The 24914-nt window shown below is 40.3% G+C and overlaps 1 protein-coding gene across 1 annotated transcript; it reads left to right on the top strand.

Moving 5' to 3' along the window:
* Positions 1 to 5643: 5643 nt before the first annotated feature.
* TACR3 (tachykinin receptor 3) lies at positions 5644 to 22803 on the top strand. The gene is made up of 5 exons (XM_071742601.1): positions 5644 to 6424; positions 11993 to 12181; positions 13243 to 13393; positions 20333 to 20529; positions 21469 to 22803. The coding sequence occupies exons 1-5, from the start codon at positions 5949 to 5951 to the stop codon at positions 21782 to 21784; spliced, it is 1329 nt and encodes a 442-aa protein (XP_071598702.1). The 5' UTR covers positions 5644 to 5948; the 3' UTR covers positions 21785 to 22803.
* The last annotated feature ends 2111 nt before the right edge of the window (positions 22804 to 24914 follow it).

The raw sequence follows: 24914 nt of genomic DNA, 5'->3' as shown, positions 1-24914 counted from the left end.
GGAAACTTTCATACACAGTGGTAATTATTTCTCATAAATTTGAGTCCAGGTTCATTTTATCTCAGTTATCTGGGTTTTCTAGGCTCTATTTTGTAAGTCTTTCCTCCAAGGAACTGAGGGAACATGGGGCTTAAATGATACTACTTTAGAAGTGGACTTCATAGTGATGTTCATTGTCTGTATTTTGACATCTTTAACAATCCTTTTATAGGGAAATCTGCAAATGTTGATGTACCAAAATGGATTTTCACAACATAAAGTTGTTCTTCATGTACCTTACTGCAAAGCTGTACATCTTTGACTGTCACTGTCTGCATTCTTAATACTTTTCATATAGTTAATGACTGAGTTGATTTAATTGAGTTTACAAAGGGAATCACAGACTCCTGATGCCTCCACTTCTTTTTTTATAAACCAGAAGTTAGAAGCACTGGGGATTTGGGGATTGATCTTATCAATTGCTTAAAGGTCCTGCTGATGACGATAACAGTAAAAGATACTCAGGGAAAATACATGAAAAGGAAGAATAGATTTCACATAACTACATTTTACTCAGACTTCTTAGCCTTTTGATGCTTATTAATGTCTTTTTAGAGTATAAATGGTAGAAGATTTAAGCTTTAAAATCCATTTGTATGTTTCTAGGTAATTTTGTAGTATCTAATGGTGTGTAAGAAGAAAAATAATATTTTAAAAGTGCTTGCCAGTGGGAAGGAGAATTACTTTCTGGAGATACAGACACCCAGTATATCATCCCACACCCATCTTGATTCCACTCTGTTCAACTTCTCACCAGCTTTCATTTTTCCCATGGAAGATTTATGGTTTAAATACATTTAGAGGACAGAAAAGTTGAGCCAGTGTGTTCTGTAACACATACCTTATGTGCCTTCAGTCTGGTTTCCCAGTGGAGTGCAACTTACATGACCTTGCTGCCCCTCCTCACCCATCCATCACGTGCCAATTACAAGCCCACTGGACAGTGAGGTAAGATATGGTTGGCAAATCATTTCCTGCAAGTTTCCTGAAAGTCTGTGAGAGGGCAGATGAGGGAGAACTGAATTAATTTCTTGCACTGAAGTGAAGGTTGCAGATTGAGTCTAACAACACCTGCCAGCAAATGGTCAGAACAAATGACTTCTGCACACTGGCTGGCTGATGGCTTGCTCTATGTGTGACTCCCACCCACACTGAGCCTCTTCCTTGCTTGGTGATGAAGAAAGGGAGATGACTGAGATTTAGGAATACCATGGGCATGGGAGGATGGGTCATTCAGGGACCCCTCTGTGCTCAAAGTGAGAGGGCAACAAGAGAGAACAGAGGGGAAACCAGGCAATGCCCCCCGGGGATGGCTGGTGGGTTATCACAGGAGGTAGGGGAGGTGCTGGGTTACTGCTGTGAAGAAATGAAGCCATGCAGAAAACAAATCCCTATCGTGGGATCTCCACTAGTTCCTCTGGTCCTGAGGCAAGTTATTTGCTTGGAATGATAATGGGAATTACAGTTGTGTTTGCTGTTTTAGGAAGCCAGTGTTGACTGCATCAGGCAGCATACAAAACTATCAGGTCTGTTAGCATGAATCTTGCTGCAGGACTTGAAATGCTGTGCTTGGAACCAATATTAGATTCAAGCTTCTTGAGGGGAAGTAGAGCCATGCTTGAAAATGTATTTTATATGCACTGCTTCATTATTTATTTATTATACTGCATTTTCCTTCCCACAGACAACATAAAAAAAAAACAAAACCCACAAATAACAAAATTACCTTCATTTTAGAAGAACAGGAGCAAGAGCTGTAGATGGTGTAACATTCTGGAACCCTAGTGACTGAAAAGATTTAATATTTTTATAAACAACAGCAAATAAAAGAGTGGTGATATTAAGCCAAATAACTTGTACTCTGCTAAAGTGTGTTTTCCACCCAATCATAACCATAATTTGAAGTTATCTAATACGTCTGAATCTGCCACCAACCCTGGTAATTTGTTTCTCATTGATTACACATAAAGAACATTCTCAATTTCTCATTTGTGTTTAACAAGCCTGAGCTTACAGCCATTAGTTCAAAAATTAGCAGCAAAGATGCCTAACCTCCTTCCCTCATCAGTTAAATAAAATGCTAACAAAGGTGCTAGAGGGCAGGTCAACCTCTTTCATTACTGTGCTCTTTTGGATAGAGAAGGACCTGGTTTTGCTCCAATGGTTGTGCTCCAATTGCTTGTACCAGACTGCTCCTTTAGAGTTTCCATAAGAAAAAAAGCTAGAGTATAGGGGAATTTATCCTAGCAAATTTTAAGTCATCTCTGAAAGGAATTGGAAATTGTTGCCTATGGGAGGCTGATCCAGTTGCCCAACATTTGTCCTGTGCTGTTTAGTGTTCATTTTCCCAAAACAAAACAGCTCCAGATATTCAAACACCTATTCTGCCAGATTCAGATACTGCCAGATTTGTGTGCTGCAGCACAGCAGATAACAAACAGCTAACAGAGCAAGTGACTGATGAAAAATCTAGGTTGTCCATCATGAACCTATGGTAATGTTGTCCCAGAACTGGGCTCCTTACCTGGTGTGCAAAAACCCAACCACATGCAGAGTGGAGATATTTGGTTTGCTGCAGCTCAGTGCAGGGAAGGAGGCCAAGCAATAATTCCCAAAGCTAGCATGCCTGTTGAGAAGTAAGCCAGGCCCTGCATACAAAATACCAACAAAGAAGAAATTTCAGGAGAGTAAATGCTTGGTTAGTCATTTGTCACTCCTAACTTCAGATATGAAAGCAGAAATTTACCATCCTTTTATCCTGAGGCTCCTGCTGTCTGTTTTGAGTTTAGATTTGTCCCCATCCCTCCCTTCACCAACTACCCAAGCCCACCTGGTTGAGAAACCTGGAATCTTTGTGACAATTAATCCTTTCCTTTTAGACAACAAATCTCCCCTTTGAGACTTAATGATATGTTTTACACATCCCTTAAGTTTGCTACGTGTTTTCTTAAAGAATTCTTCTCTGATTCTTCTTGCTCTATTTCTTTGATCAAAGGATTGATTGTCCTCTGCTCTGGTCATCATTATTTTGCTGAGGGTTCCTATTTCTTTCTATTTGTTTGCATGAACCAGTTCACAGGGGTAAGAATTGAATCATACAGCAACATACTGCAGGAGGGCTGGAGTAGATGACCTTTTGAGGTCCCTTCTTACCCAAATTATTCTATGATTCCACACTACCAAAATCACCCCCACCAGAATAAGAATCACAGAGGTGCTTCAGGCAGTTCAGATCAGGTAACCAAGAGGTTAACCAAGAAAATTCGATTCCCTTTCTTTCATAAAACTTTGAAGCCTAATCCTTTAAGCTCTGAACATTTTTCTTCATCAGCTGAGAACTGCCTGAAATATTAAAGCAACACATTCTTTTAAATTCTTCACACACATTATTATGTCTTTGGAACAAGCAATCAATAGCAGCTCAATTTTCTAATGTGGCCTCTCTTAACTTGTGCCACCTCCTCACTTAAGGCTGCTAAAGCCTCAGAGGTGTAATTTACACTTTCCACTAAGGTAGATGCAATTTGTTTTGTTGTGTGGTAGATCACAGAGTATCAGCTATTTTACCATATAGAAGAAACCATCCTAAGGGCAGCTTAGTGTGTGGCCACGACTGACTTACTGATTCTGCTTACACTTTGAGGAGGAGGGGTTCAAAATGAGAAAATTTGCCACATTTTGTGGGTGGGGCACAGTTTGCAAATCCCACACACCCTTCTGCTGGAAACAGCCCTTCCACCTTGATTCTCAGCACTCCTCTATCTCTTATTTTAATCATCTTTTCCTGTTATATTTGGCCATAATTAATGCTAATTTCAGAAGCCAGGCACCAGACATGTCTGACCCACTAATTTTACCAGCAGAGTCTACCTGAATTACTCAACTGTTTATTGTTCACTGCATTCCTTGAGTCCCCTCTATACATGCCCCAAAGTTAAGAAATGTATCCTACAGTTCAATGTACATTTAAAAAAATGGTTGAGCATTACTAAAGTCTCCACTGCCTCTAGGCTTCTTACCATGGGGTCTTTTGAGAACACAGCACAAAAGCCACTGGGGAAAAAGCTTGTGAACTACTATTCCCTTCTTCAGACTCACCTCCAGGGGGAGGATGAAAGGCAAGGAAGTCAGAAGACCTGGGACTCGAAAATGGAACTGTGAGATGAACTCCAGTGGTTTTCCTGGGATGAGGACCTGAAGCAGATGGGCTGTTTCTAGAGGTGCTGCAGCAAAGGTTTTCAGCAGAGCTTCTAAGCCTGGGTCAGGCTGCTGCTTGGCTTGTTAAGACCTGAGAAGCACACAGAAATGGCCTCAGTTGCAGTCACTGAAATTGAATCTGCAGTGAAGACCTGACAAGGTGCACACATGACTTCCACAGGGTAAATACAGCAGGGAAGGAGCAGCACGCAGGAATATTTGATTTTTATACCAAGCCTTTGTTAAAAAAAAAAAATGTAGAACATGTCATTGCTGAGAGGGGTATTGCATAGCTCCCAGTTCAGTGATACAGCTGCAATCTCTGCTGATGACAAGTAGTAGCTCTAAATTGTCAAAGAATGGAGCAGATCAGCACTAAAACATGTTTTTTCTCCCTGAAGACAGCAGCCTTCTGAATAACAAAGGTTTGTTAATTGAAGTCCCTTGCTATCAACCCTTGCACAAAGCATGCATTTCCAGTGCCAGCTGTTGTTACCATATTAACAGGGAAAACTGATTTCCTGGATGTGAAAACATCAGGTGTTAAATTTCCTCATTTATTCTTTTCTACCAGTATAGAAATCACCACTTATAAAGATATTGTTTGCTCAAAACAACAATGGTACTAAGAGTGGAATAAATGCAAGTAAGAAAAGAGAGAAAAAAATATTTTCTCCAAAGATACAACGAAAAAAAAAACCCTGCCATTTTGCCTATGTTTATGGACCTTTGTGTTTAGGGCTGCATAATGTGTCAACAAAAATCAGTGTCTGCTGAACATGCAAATGGCTGTATAGACACCAAAGTCAGTGTTGTAAGAAAAAGATAGTCACATTTTTATTCTATTAATGTTTCTTGATGCCAATTACATATCACACATTGAAAAGTGAAATGAGGGAGTAGTTAGATGTATTTCTTTATCAGAAAGAGGCCACTACTCTAAATCTGTAGTTAGCAGAATGATTAAAAGGAAAGCGTGCACAAAATAAAAGAAAGCAGAAAAAAAGCAGATCTGAATTCACCCGGAATAAATGCATAAATTTATCTGGAAACAGCTTTAATAAAAAACAATCTCAGTCCTGGGACATTTGACTAACCCTGTTAACTAGCCCAACAAAACCAGGGTAGAAATACTACTTTAAAAGAAGGCACAAGAGTGAAACTTAAATAAAGGCAATAGAAAGCAAATCTCTGCACAAAAACGAGAGGAGTATTCATTTTCTCCGTGGAGCTCTCCACAGCTCCTCAAAGTTCCTGCTGCTGGCAATGAATGAAATCAAAGGGGAGGAGGGGGAGCAGAGAGAAAGAGGTGTTACCTCACCAGCCACCAGAGCTCATTGCTCCACTCCCTTCCTGACGCTGGGCACTCCCAAGCCTATAAAATGTGCCTTGGCTGCCAGTCCCCAGCTCCTTCTGCAAAACCAAAAGCAAGAGGTGGCTGTGCAGAGGAGGAATGGGATATGTTTCTATCCAGAGGCAGCTCTCCTGACTCAGCTGGTGCAGCATTCCCAGCAGCTGGAACACCACAGCCAAAGCTTATTTTCTGACAGAGCTCTCCTTCCCACCACCTGCTGTGCTGCCTTGCTTCCTTTTTTTTTTTTTCCCCCCCACTTTCTTTCCTTTTCTTACCTGCTAGTGGGGATTTTGGAGGGTTGGGAGTGGGAGGTGGGAGAGGAGCATCATCCCTGGAAGAAAGGAGAGGAACCTCCAAGATGACTTCTGTACCCGCAGCCACCTGGAACGTCAGCATGAGCAGCACGTGGAACATGAGCCTTGCTGCAGCGGGCAGTCCCTGGGGAAGGGTGCTGGAAGCACCAGTTGGAAATGCTTCTCCCCCAGTAGCACCCTCAGCAGCCAACTTCTCCAACCAGTTCGTGCAGCCCTCTTGGCGCATCGCCCTGTGGTCCCTGGCTTACGGCGGCGTGGTGGCGGTGGCCGTTTTCGGAAACCTCATTGTCATCTGGATTATCCTGGCTCACAAGCGCATGAGGACGGTGACCAACTACTTCCTGGTGAACTTGGCCTTCTCGGATGCCTCCATGGCTGCTTTCAACACCCTCATCAACTTCATCTACGCGCTGCACAGCGAGTGGTACTTCGGAGAGGCTTACTGCCGCTTCCACAACTTCTTCCCCATCACAGCCGTCTTCGCCAGCATCTACTCCATGACAGCAATAGCTGTGGACAGGTGAGGAAAGAGAAGCTGAAGGGTGAGAGATTGAAATCATTCACTCTGCTGAAATAAAAATACAGAGATAACAATCGCTAAGCGATGGGAGGCAGTGCTCTCAATAGTGCATTGATCGTGCTGCTCTGCACTAAGATCCCTCCCCAGCACGGTGTTTTTCATCCTGTCTTTAGTCTTTCTCCCTCAGCTTTCCCTTGATTTTACTCTCTTGCTTTCTTTTGCAGCAAGCACTTCCTCTCTCTCTTTTGACTTCACCTGTTCTCTGTGCTCCAGCTTTTGATACCAATTCTTTAGCAGCAGCCATAACTCGGGGCTGTGTTTCCCCACCTGTGAGAATTATTATCTAATTCATACTGCTAAGGACTCGCAGAGATTGCTTGTGAAGGATTTCAAATTTCCCTCCTCTTTGTATTGCTGCAGCTGGCAGGGGCATTTGCTGCCTCCTCAGAAATCACTTCAGGCTGTTTTTAATAGCTCTTCTCACAGACAGCCCTGAGCTGCTTGGCTCCCCCTGATTTTAGCTAAAGAGACTATTGACATTTCCATTTTCATCTGTGTATATCCAGAGGTCTGGTAAAAAGTATTTTTTTTTTTTTTTCAGAAAAAAAAAAGCCTCTGTGACTGTAAAAGAAAACAGGACAGGGAAAAACTTTACCTCTTGCTCTTGACAATAATGGCATTGGGCAGCTGCAGTCTCCACAGAGTAAAGGGGAGATGTAGTTGTCAGATCACCAGCAGAGATGCTTTGATGGACCATCTTTCTCAGAAAGTGCTGTGAGTCTCCCCAAAGAAATGTTCCTTTCTTTACAATCACCTTCACACTTGCTGTACCAGAGACACAACTTAACCTATGCTTCAGAAAGTAAATAAACTCCTGAATTTTCATACAGAAAAGCAGATCACTTTATACTTCAGATCTTTTAATCATTTTAGCAATGCATTGGAATCCCTAGCAAAACTCCTTTCTACATATCCAAATGATGTTATGCATCTTGCCTGGACTGACTTGGCAGAGCTGCAGCACTTTCTGGTGATGGTAGTTAAGATTTTACACCCTCTTCTGAAATGTTATTTCCCATCTGCAGGTGCAAAGATGTGGAAACATGCTGTGGTACCTTCTGTCTGTGCTGTGGACACTTCAATAGTAATGCTTTTCTGTTGGCTCAACTAATGGGAAATTTTAGGTGGCATTCTCAGCCAGATGCACTAATGTTCGATGAAGCTAAAAATTAATGAGCAAATTAGATTCTCAGCAACTCTTCTACCTCTCTTCTCTGGGGATGGGGGAAAGCAGGAGGAAACCAGCACAATTCTGCCACTGATGTAACTTGTTCCCAACTGCTACCTCCCTTTAACAACATAGGAGACAGTGTAAAGCCACAAATCCTGTCTATTTTCAGTCAATGCTGAAGATTGAGCTGTTATTTCTGCAGCTGGTAACATCATCAGCTGAACAGTTATTAGGATGCTCTGCATAAGGTTTTTTTATTTTTCTGACAGAAACATGCACAAAGATGTAGTACTCTGTACCCTGAGAGTTCCTAAATTTATGCTAGGGAACTGGAAAAGAAGGTGGATGCAGCTCCTTGGGAACTGATGGGTTGTTTCCAGAGTGAGTAAAGAATTGTTCTGCTCCACGCTGACTGAAGTGCAACAATCAGGGATAAATCTATTGCAATCAGGCACAAATACACTGGAAATGTTTTTTTCCTTGGTTTAGCTATGTGAGACACTGGTGCTCAGAAGTAAGTCAATTACTACCGTTACTCCCTCCAATTTATTTATTGTTTCTGAAAATTCCCTGAAGAAATCACAATTTTCACAGCACCACATCTTCCAAGCCCAAAGATAAATCAAAATCTTCCCTCAGGGGGAGCACAGTGAACGATGCCACAGCTGTGTTGTGGTCAGCTCCATGCAGTACCAAGGAGCATCATGAAAAACAAACAGAAGAGCAGCCTATTCCCCTTTCCCTCTTCACTCTGCTATTCCTTTTGTGTTCAGTACCTTTAACCCTTTCCTGGCTTCCTCAGAGAACACTTCTGCAGAGCCAAGAGGAGAGCTGAGGGTCAACATGAATCATAGGGAATGTTCCTGGGTGTAGAGATTGCCCTATTCCAGGGCACAGATCTGATGGTTGGACCTTTTTAAAATTTTTGGTTCCCATTTGCCTTATGTGAAAGTGCAGCCAGTGCTTCAAATAGCACACTCTGCATTCGTTTTGCCCCAGTAAACTCAGCCTCACACACTCATGTTAATTTTAATTTTTTTTTTAAAAAGCTACAAATTAGGACAAAGCTACTGAGGGGACTGAAATGATGGGATCATACCTGAATATCTGATGATTTTCCAGTAGAAATTGTTCATATCCTGAACTACTGATGAGAGATCATGGATTGCAGCTCACCAGAAGTATTTTGTAATGTGCTCCACTGGTTGTTTTACAAATGTTCACAGAGTATGAATGAGTCAGTGTGCTTCCAGACTTCACTGAGCAGGGGTCACAGGCAGCACATGTTTCACAGCTGATTCTGCAGGTCGTGTTGCTCAAGTTGTGAGCACTGTGAAATCAGAGACCTGACACAGGCTTCTGTGGAGGAGGCAGTTCCTATAGCAGGAAGCTGAGGATGAGAGTCCCTCAGGCTGCTGTATGAACACAGACTCAAATTTATTTGCATTTATTAACACTTCCTGATGGTCTTTTCCCTCTGCCTTCTGCTTTTCCAACTGACAGAGATGCCTCTGGTAGCTTTAAACCAAGACAGCTCAAGTATTAGGAGCAGCACAGATTTTACACTGTACTGCTTCATTCATTCATTTACTCACTCACCCATTCATTCCTTCTTCTGTAGCTTTTATATAGCTTTTTTATAAATAAATTTTCAGGAAATGGAAAAAATATGGATTTGACCCAATCCTTTCTAAAGATGAGATTCTGCCAGATGTTACCTACTTAGCCCAGCCCTGTGCTCTGCAAAAATCCCAGCCCATTTTGCAGTTCAGCTACTGCAGAGTCAAAGGTATTGCAGTAGAAGAATATAATAAAGTCCAATGTTAAAGAGAATTCCTGTCATCATGGTGTGCTTGCTGCAGCACTCTTTTCCTTCAAGACTCTTTTCTTACCTGCTGGGGTCAGAATAGATCTGTTTTCTTCAGGACTGCAGAAGCTTCTGAACTTTGTGTATTATGGCCCTGACAGTAGAAAAGATTTAAAAAATATATAATCCTAATTTGTCTTTTTGTAAAACAAAAAACTTTGTTTTGCCAGTGACTGGCACAGGAAGGAAAAACTTCCCTCTTTAATACACTATGGGGAAAATTGTAGCAAAAATGTGTAAGATGGTTTTAAAATTATGTTCAAAATTGGATCCTGCAAATGCCCATCTGGAGGCACAGTTGAAGCCCCTTAATCATAAGTGATTTGTTTCAGCTGTTTACAGCATGTTTATAAACTCAAATGGGGAAAAAAGTCATCAAGTCAGCCCCAGATTGTAACAGGAGATTGGGACTTGAGGAAAAAAGAGGCTGAGAGAAAATGTTCATGCTTGCCTGTAAGTGGCTAGGCAGCAGCAGGCAGGGGAGTGCACTCACTGCCTCTGTGAATGCACAGCTGGGTTTGAAACAGTGTATTTGAAATCTTAATAATCTTAATGATTTGGTTAAGAAACTTAGGGAAATTACTACCATTCCCTGCCCTGATTTAATAGGTTGCTTTGAAAAAATCCTACAAAAAAACAAACAAAAAAAAACAACAGCAGAATAAAGACGATGGAATGAACTGTGAGATTCTAGAGGCATCTGTTGTATGATGAAACCTGAATATTTAACTGTTGCCTTAAATCCTCCACCTACTAGTGCAAGACTACATTGTTTTTTGGAGGAGTGGTCTGCAAGTCCAGAGGAGGGCCACAAAGATGTTTAGAGGGCTGGAGCACCTCCCCTATGAATCCAGGAGTTGAGGTTGTTCAACCTGGATAATAGAAATGTCCTGGGAGATCTTATAGCAGCCTTCCAGTACCTGAAGGGGCTACAGGAAAGCTGGAAAAGGACTTTTTTATACAGACGTGTAGCATTAGGACAAGGGATAACAGTTTCAAGCTGAAAGAGGATAAATTTAGGTTATACATTGGAAAGAAATTCTTTAGTGTGAGGGTGGTGAGACACTGGCACAGGTTGCCCAGGGAAGCTGTGGAAATGTTCAAGGCCAGGCTGAACAAGATTTAGAGCTACCTGGGCTGGTGGGAGGTGTCCCTGCCCGTGCAGGGGGTTTGAACTGGATAAGCTTTAAGATCCCTTCCAACCCAAATCATTCTGTGATTCTATGGCTTCCTCTTTAGGAAGGATGGCTATGGGCTTTTTTCAGACTATCTCTGACTGCTGAATAAAACTGGCTGCTGTTTTATCACTCAAATTTCACCAAGAAAGGCAAGTAGACTGCTTTACATCTGATCCTTGGCCTTTGACTTACCTCACTCAGACAGCCAATAGCTACAATTTGCACCAGTACAGCTGCATGAGTCATTACACACAAACAATCCACATCTTTAAAGGGCAGGGAGATAAAACAACAGAATTTTCTCTCAGCCAAAGAGAATTACTGCTGGTATCTGCTGGGAATATGAATAATGGGAATGTAACAGAAATCTGACAGTAGCACACAAAACAATGTCAATAAGAAAACCAGCAGTTGAAAGGAATTATTCCAGGCTAGGAGGAGATGCCTTAGGAGTCCCACAAGCAGTTAAAAATTATTTGTTTATGGATTATCAGCTACAACCAGTAAAGATCATGGAACATTTTTGACACTATCTGGCAGCCCACACTCAATCTAGCTCAATTTGAAAGACAGGACTCATGACAACAAACTTATCTGCACTACCAAATTGCAATTACTCTTTGCTGCATTCTACTCCCTGGTTCCCTTCTCCAATCCAACTGATATTTTCTTAACCTCTGCTGTTCTCTCAGGACAGGACACCCAGCACTTGATTAAAGCTATTTATTAAGTTAGTATGAGATATCAAAAGTATCATTTTAGATGAAAAAACAAAACAAAAAGCAGATAAAGGAGATGGGAATTAGTTACTCTGTGAGAAAAAAAATGTTAGTGCAGTAGAAGAATGCAAAATAAATAGGCTTGAAATCCTTGATAAAGAACAAGTTTTTCATAGCATTCCTATTTAATTAATATGATCAATGATTTTGCAAGTCATTATTTGGTCATTGTTAAATGAAATAAATAGTGTGATCAGGGAAATTGGTGGGAAAGATGTCAATCCAGGGGTTAGCTCAGAAACTGAAGCAGCAGTCATACTAAGAACAATGTGACAAGCACATGAAATATGTGATATGCAGTATATAAAATACAACATTCCTGAACAACAACATCAGTGAACCTTCTTTCTCTTCCAGCACTGCCTTCACAAGACTGATTCACCCAAAGAGGACAATACCATAAGAAATCCAGGAAGATAAACATCTCTCCTTCTCTCCACCTCCAAACCCTAAGCTTTAGCTGGTGCTATCTTTGAAGGTTTCTTACCCAGAGGTTTTTGCTCTCTTTTACAGATACATGGCCATTATTGACCCCTTGAAACCCAGGCTCTCTGCAACTGCTACCAAGGTGGTCATTGGGAGCATATGGATTTTGGCTTTCCTGTTGGCTTTTCCCCAGTGCCTTTACTCCATCACCAAGGTGATGCCTGGGAGAACTCTTTGCTATGTAGCATGGCCAGGTGGTCCAAACCAGCATTTTACGTAAGCTTTTGTTCTTTTACACTTGGGCATGGTGGTGTGTACACTTGCAGTGGGTTTGGCTAAAGCTGTAGAGTATCCTGCAGATGCTCTACGTGCAGATTGACAGCTTTGGACACAGAAATGTAAAGCAAGTTTTCTAAGCTACTAAGAGCACTTCAAGTGATTAGTACAACACTTTTATTCTCTTTCACTTCTATAAGTGTCCTCTGTCCCTTGTTCCATGTTTACCATCATTGCTTCAATTAAGATGGCTACTTCTGTACAGACAGAGATGATCAGAAACTGACAGAACATGCAATTCAGAGCAAACTTCTTTTTCACTCTAACTAGGAAAATAAGTATTTCCAGGCTCTGCTTGTCCTAATCAATATATTTTTCCTCTGGATCCATTGATGAGAGGGTTGTATTTTCCTACCTCATTCTGTTACACTATCAGACCAACTAAGAAAACTGTAAAGCCTGTAACTGGCTCCAGTTTCTGAAAGTCTAGAGTAACAGTCAAATTTAACATACCTTATTTTTCCCTCTGGCAAAATTAAAAGTAAGTGGTTACCTATCCATAGAAACAATCTGCCTTTTCATGTCTTCATTAGCTTTTAAGGTGAACTCTATCATCTTTTGCTCCCTATCTAGCAAGTGAAAGAGGCCCTAGACATGTGTAATTTTTATACCTTTAGGAAAAACAGATATTTTTCTTTAGGGCAATAAGGTCACTCTTGGTGACAGATGGGGATTCTTCACTGATCCTTCACTGGGATTTTACCTGAAGATGGCATTTAGCCAGGAACTAGCAGGAGGCAAAGGAAAGTAGCTTTTTTTTTCCCAGTGCTTACATAGCAGAGATGACCATGTTCATATGTCATCTGACATATGAAGCACCTCAGGTAACACAGGACACTTAGCAGGGCCTTTGTACAAATACATTATTTTAAGACATATTTTCCTCTTTCTTTTATGGTCCAGACTAGAACTCCAAATGCCTAGCTTGCCCTTAGGTAAGCCCATTCCATTGGTATGGCCCCTCTGGAAGCACTTATCAGCTCAATGCTTTTTCATTGCAGGTATCATGTCATTGTGATTGTCCTGGTCTACTGTTTCCCACTGCTTGTCATGGGCATCACTTATTCCATAGTGGGAATTACCCTCTGGGGAGGAGAAATACCAGGTGACACGTCCAACAAGTACCACGAGCAGCTCAAAGCTAAGAGAAAGGTACTGTTCCATTAAACATCACCAAGTGAATCCTGGTAACATCATCTGCAATTGTGTTGCAAAGTCTCACAGTATATTCCTTCAGAAACACTAATAATAACAGGAATGAGAGATCTACATAAATGAAAAACTTGATCAGAGTTTCACAAGTCTCTGGTGAAAATACTAGCAGAAGAAGATACCTTTCCATATTTAGATCAGTAATACACTCCCATAGTTACTGAAAAGCTCAGCAAGAATACAATGAATATTGACAGGAAAAGCTGATTTGGGCATTCTTATTGACATTATTCTGAGACAACAAAAGACCTTTAGAGGTTTACAGGGTTTCTTTGAAGAATAGTGAAAGAATTTGCTCAGAACTTAAAGAACATCCTTTGCCCTGAACATTGGATATGAAGGTTATCTGTCTGGAGGGTCAGGTCCCAAACCTGGGGAGAACTACACAGGGGAAAGGAGGGCTGTCTTAAAAAAAAAACCCAAAACAGCTCCATGCTTTCAAACATGGAGGTCATCTTTATGCCTACCATTTAAATTTTGAAAAAGTATTATTGCACAGCCAACACATTAGTGACAAAGTATGACCCCCTCCCTAAACACACACAGAGTGACTTTTTGTCCAGCAGTACCAAGCAGAAGGATTTGTACTTAGAAAACTTCTTTTTTCTTAAATTTTCAAAGGTTCTGTTAAAGCCTTTCTATTACCAAGTACATGGAGTCAACAGCTACTGAAATTGGTTCTGCATGGTCAGTGAGTAGGCTCAGAATCGAGCACTTAGAATTTCTGTGATGTTTCTCACCTGTATTGCTTATCACTTGTGGCAGAAAATTATTGTGAAATGCCAAGTCTAGTCACAGCCCCAGGACAAAAATTTCCACTAAGCAATGCCTCACATTTTTAAGAACAGAAGTAACACTGGATCAAAACAGACCAAAAATTTCAGCAAACCAGTCCAATGACAGTGAACTTGTGTTTTTAAATGCATTGCTCAGCTGAGCTATACATACCCTGTAATGTATAACAAAACCAAGATATTTTCCAGAAAAACAAAACAGAAAGCACATCTTTTTAAAATTTAAATGGTAAGCACGGAGATGATGACCTCCACCTTTAAAAGCATGGAACTGTTTTGGGGTTTTTTAAAGACAGCCCTCCTTTCTCCTGTGTTATTCTCCCCAGGTTTGGGACTTGACCGTCCAGACAGATAACCTTCATATCCTATGCTCAGGGCAAAGTATGTTCTTTAAGTTCTGAGCAAATTATTTCCCCAGCCTTCAAAGAAACCCTGTAAACCTCTGAAGGTCTTTTGTTGTCTCAGAATGTCTCTCATCTAAGGTGCAGTCATAGTTAGCCCATTACACATACTAAAATGCAACCACATGGATAGCCCAGGAAAAAGAGAGCTCTCTCTTCCCCACTGTGTCCCCCTATGGAATTCATCAACAAATTTATTTTAGCATCAGTTTTGTGTCTGTTGAGCTTTTGCCCAGCAGCTGTGTGGTAAAAAGTTCAGAAAGCCTGACCAGTCTCTCTTCTGCCTACTGATTCCTTCCCCTACCATCTGTAATCCCTTAGCTCAAGTACTTCATGCTTTAGAAGTTTCTGCAATATTGTAATCAACCCATTCAAAGCACCTTTAGGTCATTACTCCTTTCCTGGGGTGCCTAGAAAGTCTCTCCTGGATTTCCACAGGCTTTGAGGCAGTTTTCCTAGGAAAAAGTTTCAGCCACCCTGGCATGGTTCAGCTCATACCTTGTTCCACAGGAGTATCAAACCTGTGCAGTAATGATCAGTGTGTTTACCATTATGGCCAAATAATGTGGATATTTTAATACTTGCAGCAATTTTATAATTTCTGTACAAAAGCAAAAAGAGCAGATGCTGCCAGGACAACAAATCTGCTGATACTTTCTGTCAAAAATAATTGACCAGAGCATATACCACCTTTCTAAAGACCAAACAGTTCCAGAATGTTTTGTACATGTGTTACAAGTCGTCTTCTCCTCATAAATTCAGAGCCTCATACAATCATTTGTGAAACAACAAAAAACAACTAAGTGCATCCAAACCAAAATATGCCTCAGGCATCTCTGATATTAAGAGTTTCCTTTCAACTATGTTTAGATTAAAATAGGAGTGGGGGACATTGTTATATTCTGCTTTTTTCCTAGATGGTAATGAAGACTTCTGCTGTAGCCTTTGGAAGAAAAGATGTTGCTACCATCACAAAAGCATAATGATGGCAATAAAAGAATAGCTTTCTGTGTGTGGGGTTTTGTCTGAACAGACTTTTGCCACACATTTTAAACAAATGCAGTCCAGGAATAATTCATTTCATCTTCAGGCAACACGATTTTATTCACATCAACAGAAAAGAGGTTTTTCACACTAGGTATTAAATAGTCTGCATTCTTTCTCATGATGTTCTTGTGCCAAAATTAGAGAAATACAGGAAATATTAAAATGGTTTCTAATTATATAAATTGCTTATTTAATCTTAAGTGAATAAGATGGAAATAAAACAATCCAAAAGGCCTCAGGATTTCCATGTGAAATAAGAGCCTGGGTTCCTGGTTTGAAGATAACCAGAAGTTCCCACCTAATTTTAGGCTCAAGAGGGAAGTTTTCACTGATAAAAGCCCACATAAAGCAGACCATGTTTAAGGACTCTTGTGTAATTCAGCATAGCCTTACTTGTTTATTGAATGTTTAGTATAAGGGCTAGTTTCCCAGAGAAATAATTCTTAAAATCAAATGTGACAAATCTTAGATGGAAAATTCTAGCGTATCTTAAAGCAAGGTCTAAAGGTCCCAAAACATATGCAGAATTATGGCAGAAAGCAAATTTAAGAACCAACTGCTCCGAGTTGGAAAACAAAAAAAGAGATGATTCATTTGTTTCCCCCCCAGCAAATCTCATCCCTGCTTGCAAGCACCACCACTTATTCCAAGTCTACCCAAGGAAACTATTGTAAAATAAGTGAGGTTTGTGAATTTGACATGCAAAAGCACTATCTCAGCTTTTCCACTTTTTTTCAGCACCAGATCTCAGGCAGATAACCATGTTCAGTTATGTAGGTCACACAACAGTTACTCAGAGTCATTTCCTAAAGAACAAACTTTTTATGCTACTCTATACTAAAGATCAAGGCCACCTAGCTGTATATGTCACCTGGGTTACAGAAAAGGACTTCTAGTTTGAGCAGCAGGCATTAGCATATGTGAGACATCAGCTAAACTTAGTCTAACAATCTCTTGTGAGAAACTAAAATATTTTTTTAGATAAAGTAACATAAGACTTCCAGCAACTTTTCCTCCCCAGTCAGATGCTTGCATGATCATGACTCCTCAATGAAAAAAGGCCAGAGCAACAGACTTACCCCCTTTCTTCAGTGGAATACATATTTCTTGACATGTTGAGAGAACATTAAAATCACTGTCAAAGCTATTTTCTATGCACCACTAGAAAAGTATCATTTCTTTAAATAGCAGTAGTTAAGATCATTCATGAAAAAAATTAGAATTTCTTTTATTTGGGGGGACTTCACATTTTAGCATTTTTAAGACAGCAATCTGAATCAAAGCCATTTCATACTAGAACAGAATATCATTTCCAACTTTACAGCTTAAATAAACCGATTGTGAATTCTATCTACAGCAAGGGATTATGCAAACTAAAATGAAAAGTAGTTTCTTTATTTCAAACAACTGAGAAAAAATGGATGGCAAGTGTATGTCAGAATACAATTACTTGCCAAACACTGTACCTTCCCTGACTGAAAGACTTCCAAGATCCCAATTCCTCTCCTTCTAAATGTGCACCTTCTTCAGCTATTAAGAATCTATCCTTTCCGTGGGATAAAAGAGCAAAAAAAGAGAAAAAAAATAATGAAAGCCCACAGCACTCGGTATCTCAGAAAACAGCCCTGTCCCTGTACTTTAATGCCTTTAAATCCTAATTTTCTTGAAAAAGACAGATAGTTTATTCCAGATGAGCACTGTGGAGAAGGAAAAGTCATAATGGTGCTCCCTTCTCTTAGTGTTCAAGTGCCATATATGTCCCCAGGACTGGGAAGTGGATTCACTGATTGCATCCTAACACATGGGGAGATGTGTTATGTTAGTTTTGCAGGGCTGAGTGCTGTTAGTTTGCTATTTTTCTTCTTCCAGAATATCTCAGAGCACAAAGAGAAACACATTACAACTCGCAGAGATTATCTGTGACCTCTGTTTAAGTTGTACTCGCATGGAAAAGTAATATCCATGAGAGAGTAAACAAAAATATGAAATGAAATCAGAAGCCAAATTCCCAGACTTGTGGAAGAAGTAATATCAAAGATGAATTAAAAAGGGAGGTGGGAGCTGCAGAGCAAATTGAAAAGGAAATGATTCCCCGGCCTAAGCCTTAGGCAGTGATGGCAAATGACTGCCTCCCAAAGGGAGCTGCTACAGCTGCCCAGCACCAAGTGGCTCTCTGACAAGCAGATTTTATTCCTGACCTTCCCATAGCTGTTCTCAGGGATACACCTGAATCAAACTAACTTTTCCAGCTATTCTTCATGCAAAATAAAAACGAGGACAAAGCCCCATGCTTGCTGCTTAAATGTAGCAGAATCTGTTGGATTCTTTTCACTTTCACTGCTTCAAAAGTTTCAGAACCAAAGCAAACCTGCAGACTTCAATACCAATGAGCTTGTGTCTGCTTTGTTCTTTTAAATAAATTTTTTTTCTTGTTACATGTCATTCATTAATGAAAGAATACTCCTTATTCAAAAAGAATTTAAAGGAGCAGGCAAGACTACAAAGTGCCTAAATTAACATTTTATGGATACACAGTTTTTCTTTGCTCTAAGCAGTAGTAAAACAGTATCAGCAGAACAGGTTGATGAAATACTTTGATTTTCCATCATATTCCAAATACAGACTCAAGACTTGCCTAAAGGTTGCACAACTGAGAGGCTCAGTAGAACTCATTCTAACAAAACCTCTTCCCTCTGGCCATGCTGCCCACAATAAACAAATGGAGATTGAACAGATCACCAAAGGAAAATAGTGCCACTGGGACACAGGCTGGTGATATTCACTGCAATTACACACTTTGGAAAGCTCCACGGTGAACTGGTGGCAGTAACAGAGTTAGCCATTAAGCACAACTGAATTCAGTAATTTTCTGGCTTGCTTGCTTCAGAAAGGCTTCCTAATGCACAAGAGCTATTATTAACGATTTCTATGAAACACACAAAGAATTGCATCAGTTGAAAAATAGTATCTCAAAAAAATAAAGGAGAGCAGGAACATTAAGAAAAAAGAACTTTGTGCTGTCAAAGCCACAGGTCTAATTGCTCCAAAGAAAAAAGAAAAAAAAGAGGGGAAAAAAAAACCTAACAAACCCACTGAAGTTCTTTTTTACTATTCAGCTTAACCTGCAAAATGGCATCTGAGCTTTTTTAGTGAAACTTCACAGTCAACTGGGAAGAGACAATCAGGCTTTTGCCTGATCATATTTGTTCATACTTGACCTGTTTGACTCATTTTCCCAGTGCCCTAACTGGACTTCACAGTTTACTGGCAGCCATTCCTCACAATTTAAACCAAGTAAAATCCAGGTGCCCTGGGTTTATAGACCCTGAAAAGGCAATTTCTATTCATAGTTTTTTATATCATCAAGAAAAGAAACTTAATACTGGGAAGAGCAAGTGGGTGGCCATGAACCACACCATGTACTGTAGGCTATGGTCTTGCCTGCTGTGCATGCCCATCTCTGAAAGAGGAAAGGGAATTGGGAATAATCTGCTACTTTTGCAGCTTCCTCTTTTCCTTCTTCTCCTCCATTTCTGTCAACACATTCTTAACTGATGAAGCAAGGGCAGGTTAGTGCTTTTGGATTCATAGCTTCTATGGTTGACTTCATATCCAACTGTAATTGCCCTGTCTTTGAAATGATCTCATGCTACACAGACTTCCAAACATCTCACTTGTAGGTGATCCCCTTAGATTGGACTTTAGTATACAAATACTCAAAATAATGAAAACTCAGCCTTGAATTTTCTTAAGCATTCCTTTTTGCTGAAAAATTAGCATATTTTACTCCAGGAAAAAAAAACCCTAACTTCACGTATTAATAAGGATACTCCATTGCATGTCTCCCTCTACAAATGCTTTTATTAGTACATTGCCATTCAGTTCAGTGAAACTCAGACTGATACAGCCTTATCTGAGAGGAAAAAGATACTTCAGATTTTTAGGCAGTTTTGCTATTTATGAAAAAACACATTTGCAAACCTGAATTAGCAATCAATAACGTAATGTGTTTCACTGCTTGTCATTCCAGTGGCTTTTTATCTCACAAAATTAAATCAAGCCCTACTGGCCATCTAAAACTATCTTTTCTGGTCTAGTTTAACTATTTGCTTCAGAAATTGCTGCTTTCATGATGATTTCATACTTAGCCACGGATTTCCAGACAGAGGCAGCAACAAGAAAATTTTATGCTGATTTCCTACAACCTAGTGTTTACTCTTAACAACTTAGTGTTTACCATGTAATAACTAGGAACAAGGAATATAATTGTAGACCAGAACAGAAAAAGACACCAGGGTAAGTAAAGGCCAAAATGAGGTGTCAAATAAAACATGCTGTAACCAAGAAAATACATTTCTTGGAATAATCACTACAAAGAGAAGATTTTTCATGTTACTTGCCTTATGATAAGGAGGACCCCAGGAGAAAAAAAAAAAGAAAAAAAAAAAGAAAACAACTTATCAGAAATATAGGGGTGCCAGATTAAAAGGAAAACTCCACAAAGGAATATTCATCTTTACTTTGACTAATTTTAGTAAGCAACTGCAATAAAATTTATTAACAGATGTAGAAATACTAATCTAAATAAAAAATGCTCATGTGTATTGTAAAACAGAATTGTTATTTCTTTCTTTCAGGTGGTAAAAATGATGATTGTGGTTGTGCTGACATTTGCCATCTGCTGGCTGCCCTACCACATTTACTTCATAGTTACTGGGATCTATCAGCAATTAAATAGGTGGAAATACATTCAGCAAATCTATCTGGCCAGCTTCTGGCTTGCCATGAGCTCTACAATGTACAATCCTATCATCTACTGCTGCCTCAATAAGAGGTAAGAGCTGGTTCTGAAATAATTGGGATGCAAAACTCCAGTGAGAATATAAATGGCTTCAGTGGGATGAAAGGCAAAAGAATTTTCACTTGAATGGTTTTCAGTTGGGGAGAAGGAAAATAAAACACAACTACTTGAATCCCACAAAAACAAATGCATGTTCCAGTAAACACTTGTCCACTCAAAATTCCAGAGCAAAATTTAAATTGATGGCAATTTACTATTTTGGGCCTTGCAAAACCTGAAAACAAACAAGCAAAGACAGCCACAAGTGCTATACACTGCAATCTGTATGCTCACTAATTCTAGACAGAGTTTTGTTTTGCAGTGCTGGAAGGATATAATATAAAATGTAATTTACTGTGTATTTCATACGTTCCCATTAGGTTTCTCCTGAGCTCTAAGTTTTGTAAAAGACTAATAAAACAAATTATTATATTCTCAATACTCAATAGTAACTTACAGTACTGTTTGATAGCAATGCATTATGCTCTGAACTTTAAAGGCACTGCACCTGTTAGATTTGGTGAGATTTCAGGTATTTACCTGAGACTACTGATTTGCAGAATGAAGTCATGTTTTTAATTTCAGCTTGTAGGACCAGGATCTAAACAGATGTATCACAGGTCAGATAATTTCTGGGAAAAGAGTGCTATGAAAGATGGTGGGCATTTGCTTAGGCATGGGCAAAGGAAGAGAAATTGAGTACCAGGAAAACTCCATTGTTAAAATGCACTCAAAGTAGATGGAAAATCAGAAGCAGAGATGAGCTGTTACCACTGCCTTTATCAGCCTGCTCAGATTTTACTCCAGCAAACTTCACTACAGCCAGGATTAGGGGCAAGCAATGAGCTGAGCCAGAGTCCTGTCAGCACAGTCTATGTTTCCAGGTGAAGACCCTCACAAGTGTGGTTCCTCACCAAGCATCCTTCCTCCCAGGTTCCGAGCTGGCTTTAAGAGAGCTTTCCGGTGGTGCCCCTTGGTGGAGGTGTCCAGCTGTGATGAGCTGGAGCTGAAGGCAGCCAGGTTCCACCCCACCCAGCAGAGCAGCCTCTACACCGTGTCCAGAATGGACTCCAACATGACTGTGGTGATGGACACCAACGATGGAGACAACACCCAGGCCAGCCGTAAGAAAAGAGCAGTGCAGAGGGACTCCAGCTTCAACGGCTGCTCACAGAGGAATTCCAAGACCATCTCCGTGGCCTCAAGTCTTATCAGTTCACTGCACACACCAGCAGGTGATTATTCCTAAGCATATCATGGTGACTGTTGCTGGAATGGCAGCACTGGACAATGCTCTCCTACTTTGGGATTAGATGTTCACACCACAGAAAAGCAAACCTAATTCCATAAACTCCCCACCATAAATATCACAATAACTTTAGGCATCACTGATGTTTCTGCTGGGGAAAGAAAAAAGGCTTTGAAGACACAGCAGTCAGAAAGCACAGCCACACCTCATGCGTGGCACTGCATTTGCAGACATCATCTGAAATGAGCCAACAGCATGAAAAACAGCATGAAAAACACTGTTTCAGCTGTAACTGACCTGTGGCATTCATGTTTCACTTATGGAAGTGTGCCAGGCTGCTTACTGAAGTAAACACTTGGGGTAGGGCTTTTTACATGGGTGTGTAGAGAGAGGACAAGGGGAAATGGTTTCAAACTAGAAGAGGTGAGAATTAGGTTAAACATTAGGAAGAAATTATTTAATTTGAGGGTGGCAAGACCCTGGCACAGATTACCCAGGGAATCTGTGGCTGCCCCACCCCTGGCAGTGTCCAAGGCCAGGTTGGATGGGGCTTAGAGCAACCTGTGCTGGGCATGGGTGTCCCTGACCATGCAGGGGGGTTGCAACAAAGAGAATGAGCTTTAAGGTCCCTTCCAACACAAACCATTCTGTGATTCGATTACCCAGACACTTTCCCACTCAAATCAGCCAACATCCAGTAATCACTACTGTTGCAAAGAAAGCTGAACTTAATACTAAAGGGACCAGAGGGCAGTATTTTAGATAAACAGCTGTATCAGTGGTGTGCATCAAGTGGTTGTGTGAATGTTTGTTCTCAAACAGTAAGTCCAAACTTAAGCAAAAGGGTGTGAATGTCTTCCTGAGTCAGTCAGACCAGAACATGTGAGTGCACACGTGGTTCAACCCAACCCAGTACCACACCTGACCAATTAAAAAAAAAGAAGATTGAGGAGAGAAAGGCTTGAGCTGGCTTTAGATTATCCCCAAGTAACTGGGGATGCCAAGCACTGTGGTGGTGAACACATGGTAAGACACAATAGTAAGAATCATGTTTATATTACAATTCATCTGTACAGGCAATTGCTGTATTATGCTAAGTGGAGTTTGTGTTTGTATTGTGATTTCAGTGCCTTTCTGTGTCACTCTGCTAAAGCAAAATCCTGCATAATGTCAAATATCCTCCAAGAAGTAAACCTGGTATTCAACATTAAACCCTCACATGTGCAATAACTGAAGAACCTGACCGAAAAGTATTGCAGTCAGATAAAAATGTATCACAATTCCAGACTTTTCCTGTCCCAAGGCCTGATCTTAAATTCACTAAAGCCAAGAGCTCTCTTCATTTCAAGCTTAAAGGCTTTCCTTGTAACTGCCAGTGTTTTTCAACCATGTCAAATTTCTGGGGAAAAAAAAAAAGTGCACAGTAGTAGAGTAAGTGTCACTCAATGTCTATAAAGTATTTTTTCTACTTTCCTCCTCAAAATACCCTGGCTTAAGAATTTTATATCTTAACAGGTGTTTAACAGCTCTGATGAGAAGATTCAGGGTAGGTGAACACACACACAAGGAGCCTGAGTATATTAACTTGGTCATGTACCACAAGCACATGCTGTGAAGTACTGTCTGCTCATGTACAACTTTTGAGGAACATAGTTAGAATGTGTACAGTTGTGAAATAAACTGTTTTCTAACCATGGCTGTTACAGAATCAGTGTTGATAAACATCAATATATGAATGTCAGCTTCAACAGTATGGCTGTAGTGAGATTAATTTATTGCTTTTAAATCTTTAAAAGCTGTATGTAGCTTTTATGACACTACTTTTTTATAAAAAAATATAGCATCAAACGTACAAAACATCATCCTCATATAGTTTCTACGATTCTTGCTTGACAGATATTGAGGAAGCAATGGTAGCTTACAGCTTACTCACATCTGTGTCTTGAATACCTGAAAATTTCACTTCACTACATGTTTTAGGATACAACTTTAAAAACAAGTAACCCATTGGTAATCTCCTACATTTTGGTGGGGTAGAGATGTCAAAAACACCTTCACCACTCCTGTGAAGCTGTCTCCTGAAGTTACTGGATATTCATATACAACAAACGAAGAAATCTGTGCTTTTATTCACAGATTAAAATATGTCTCTCTGTCTCAGCCTCAAAAAACCCCATGAAGTGTTACACACTCAAACAAGTAGGACAGCAAAAGCTGTGGCTGGCAGCAGCTTGCATTTCAATTACTATTTCTGAACAAACAATTCAGTAAGTGTCTGGTCACTATGAAATTCATTATAGACCTCCTGGCACCTCTCACTGAAGGGAGAGGTAATCAGGCCATCCTTAGTTTGTGCCAAGAAGACTGCTCCAAGTAGTAGCCTGCACACAATGCAGATGCTCCTGTGTGTGTGCAGACTGCAGGCAACACTGGAGCAGCCCCAGGTCTGTGCTGAAACCTTTGATCTACATTTTTCAGTTTTGCTGACAGTTATGGAAAAAAGACAGGTACCAAGCTGCCTCCCTACTGTAAATCAGCTATAATTCAACAGCATCAGGAGGCACCTTCCACTCTTGAAGCCTTTGAGAGACCCGAGTCCTTCTCGTGTATAAGAGCTCCTACTGCTTCAGCCCAGGCTCCTACTGGAGTCTGCCTCCCAAATGTTAGTCTGATGAAAAGACTTTGTTGCTCATTTTACAGTTTGCCCTTGGTAAAGGGCAAATTTTACAGTTTGTCCTTTAACACTCACATCTGCAGAGTCTCTTTGGTACCTGTTCTGTTATTCCCTTGACATTGGCTAAGGTTGCAAAAATAAAACAAACAAACCAACCAACCAACACCAACCAAACAAAAAAAACCCCATAGCCCAGAGTGGCAAAAAGCTAAACATGGATATATTTATAAACTCACTTCATGAATTTATAATGCCTTTATCTTAAGCCTTTTGTATAAAGGTGTGATGTATGAGAGGAAAAATGAACTCCAAGCATGCCCTGGGTACTCATAAAAATTGCACTCATCAAATTGCAGCCTGTAGCTGTTTGCCAGGAATCCCCTGACAGTCTCCCTTCCAGTCCACTTGGTCATTGACCAATACTAAAGTGTACATTTTCAAAGAGAACACACAAAG

Source organism: Heliangelus exortis, chromosome 4 (genome assembly GCF_036169615.1).
Source record: "Heliangelus exortis chromosome 4, bHelExo1.hap1, whole genome shotgun sequence".
NCBI classification, from domain to species: domain Eukaryota; kingdom Metazoa; phylum Chordata; class Aves; order Apodiformes; family Trochilidae; genus Heliangelus; species Heliangelus exortis.
Note: the sequence above shows the minus strand (reverse complement) of the source record. Positions and strands in the feature narration are given on the sequence as shown.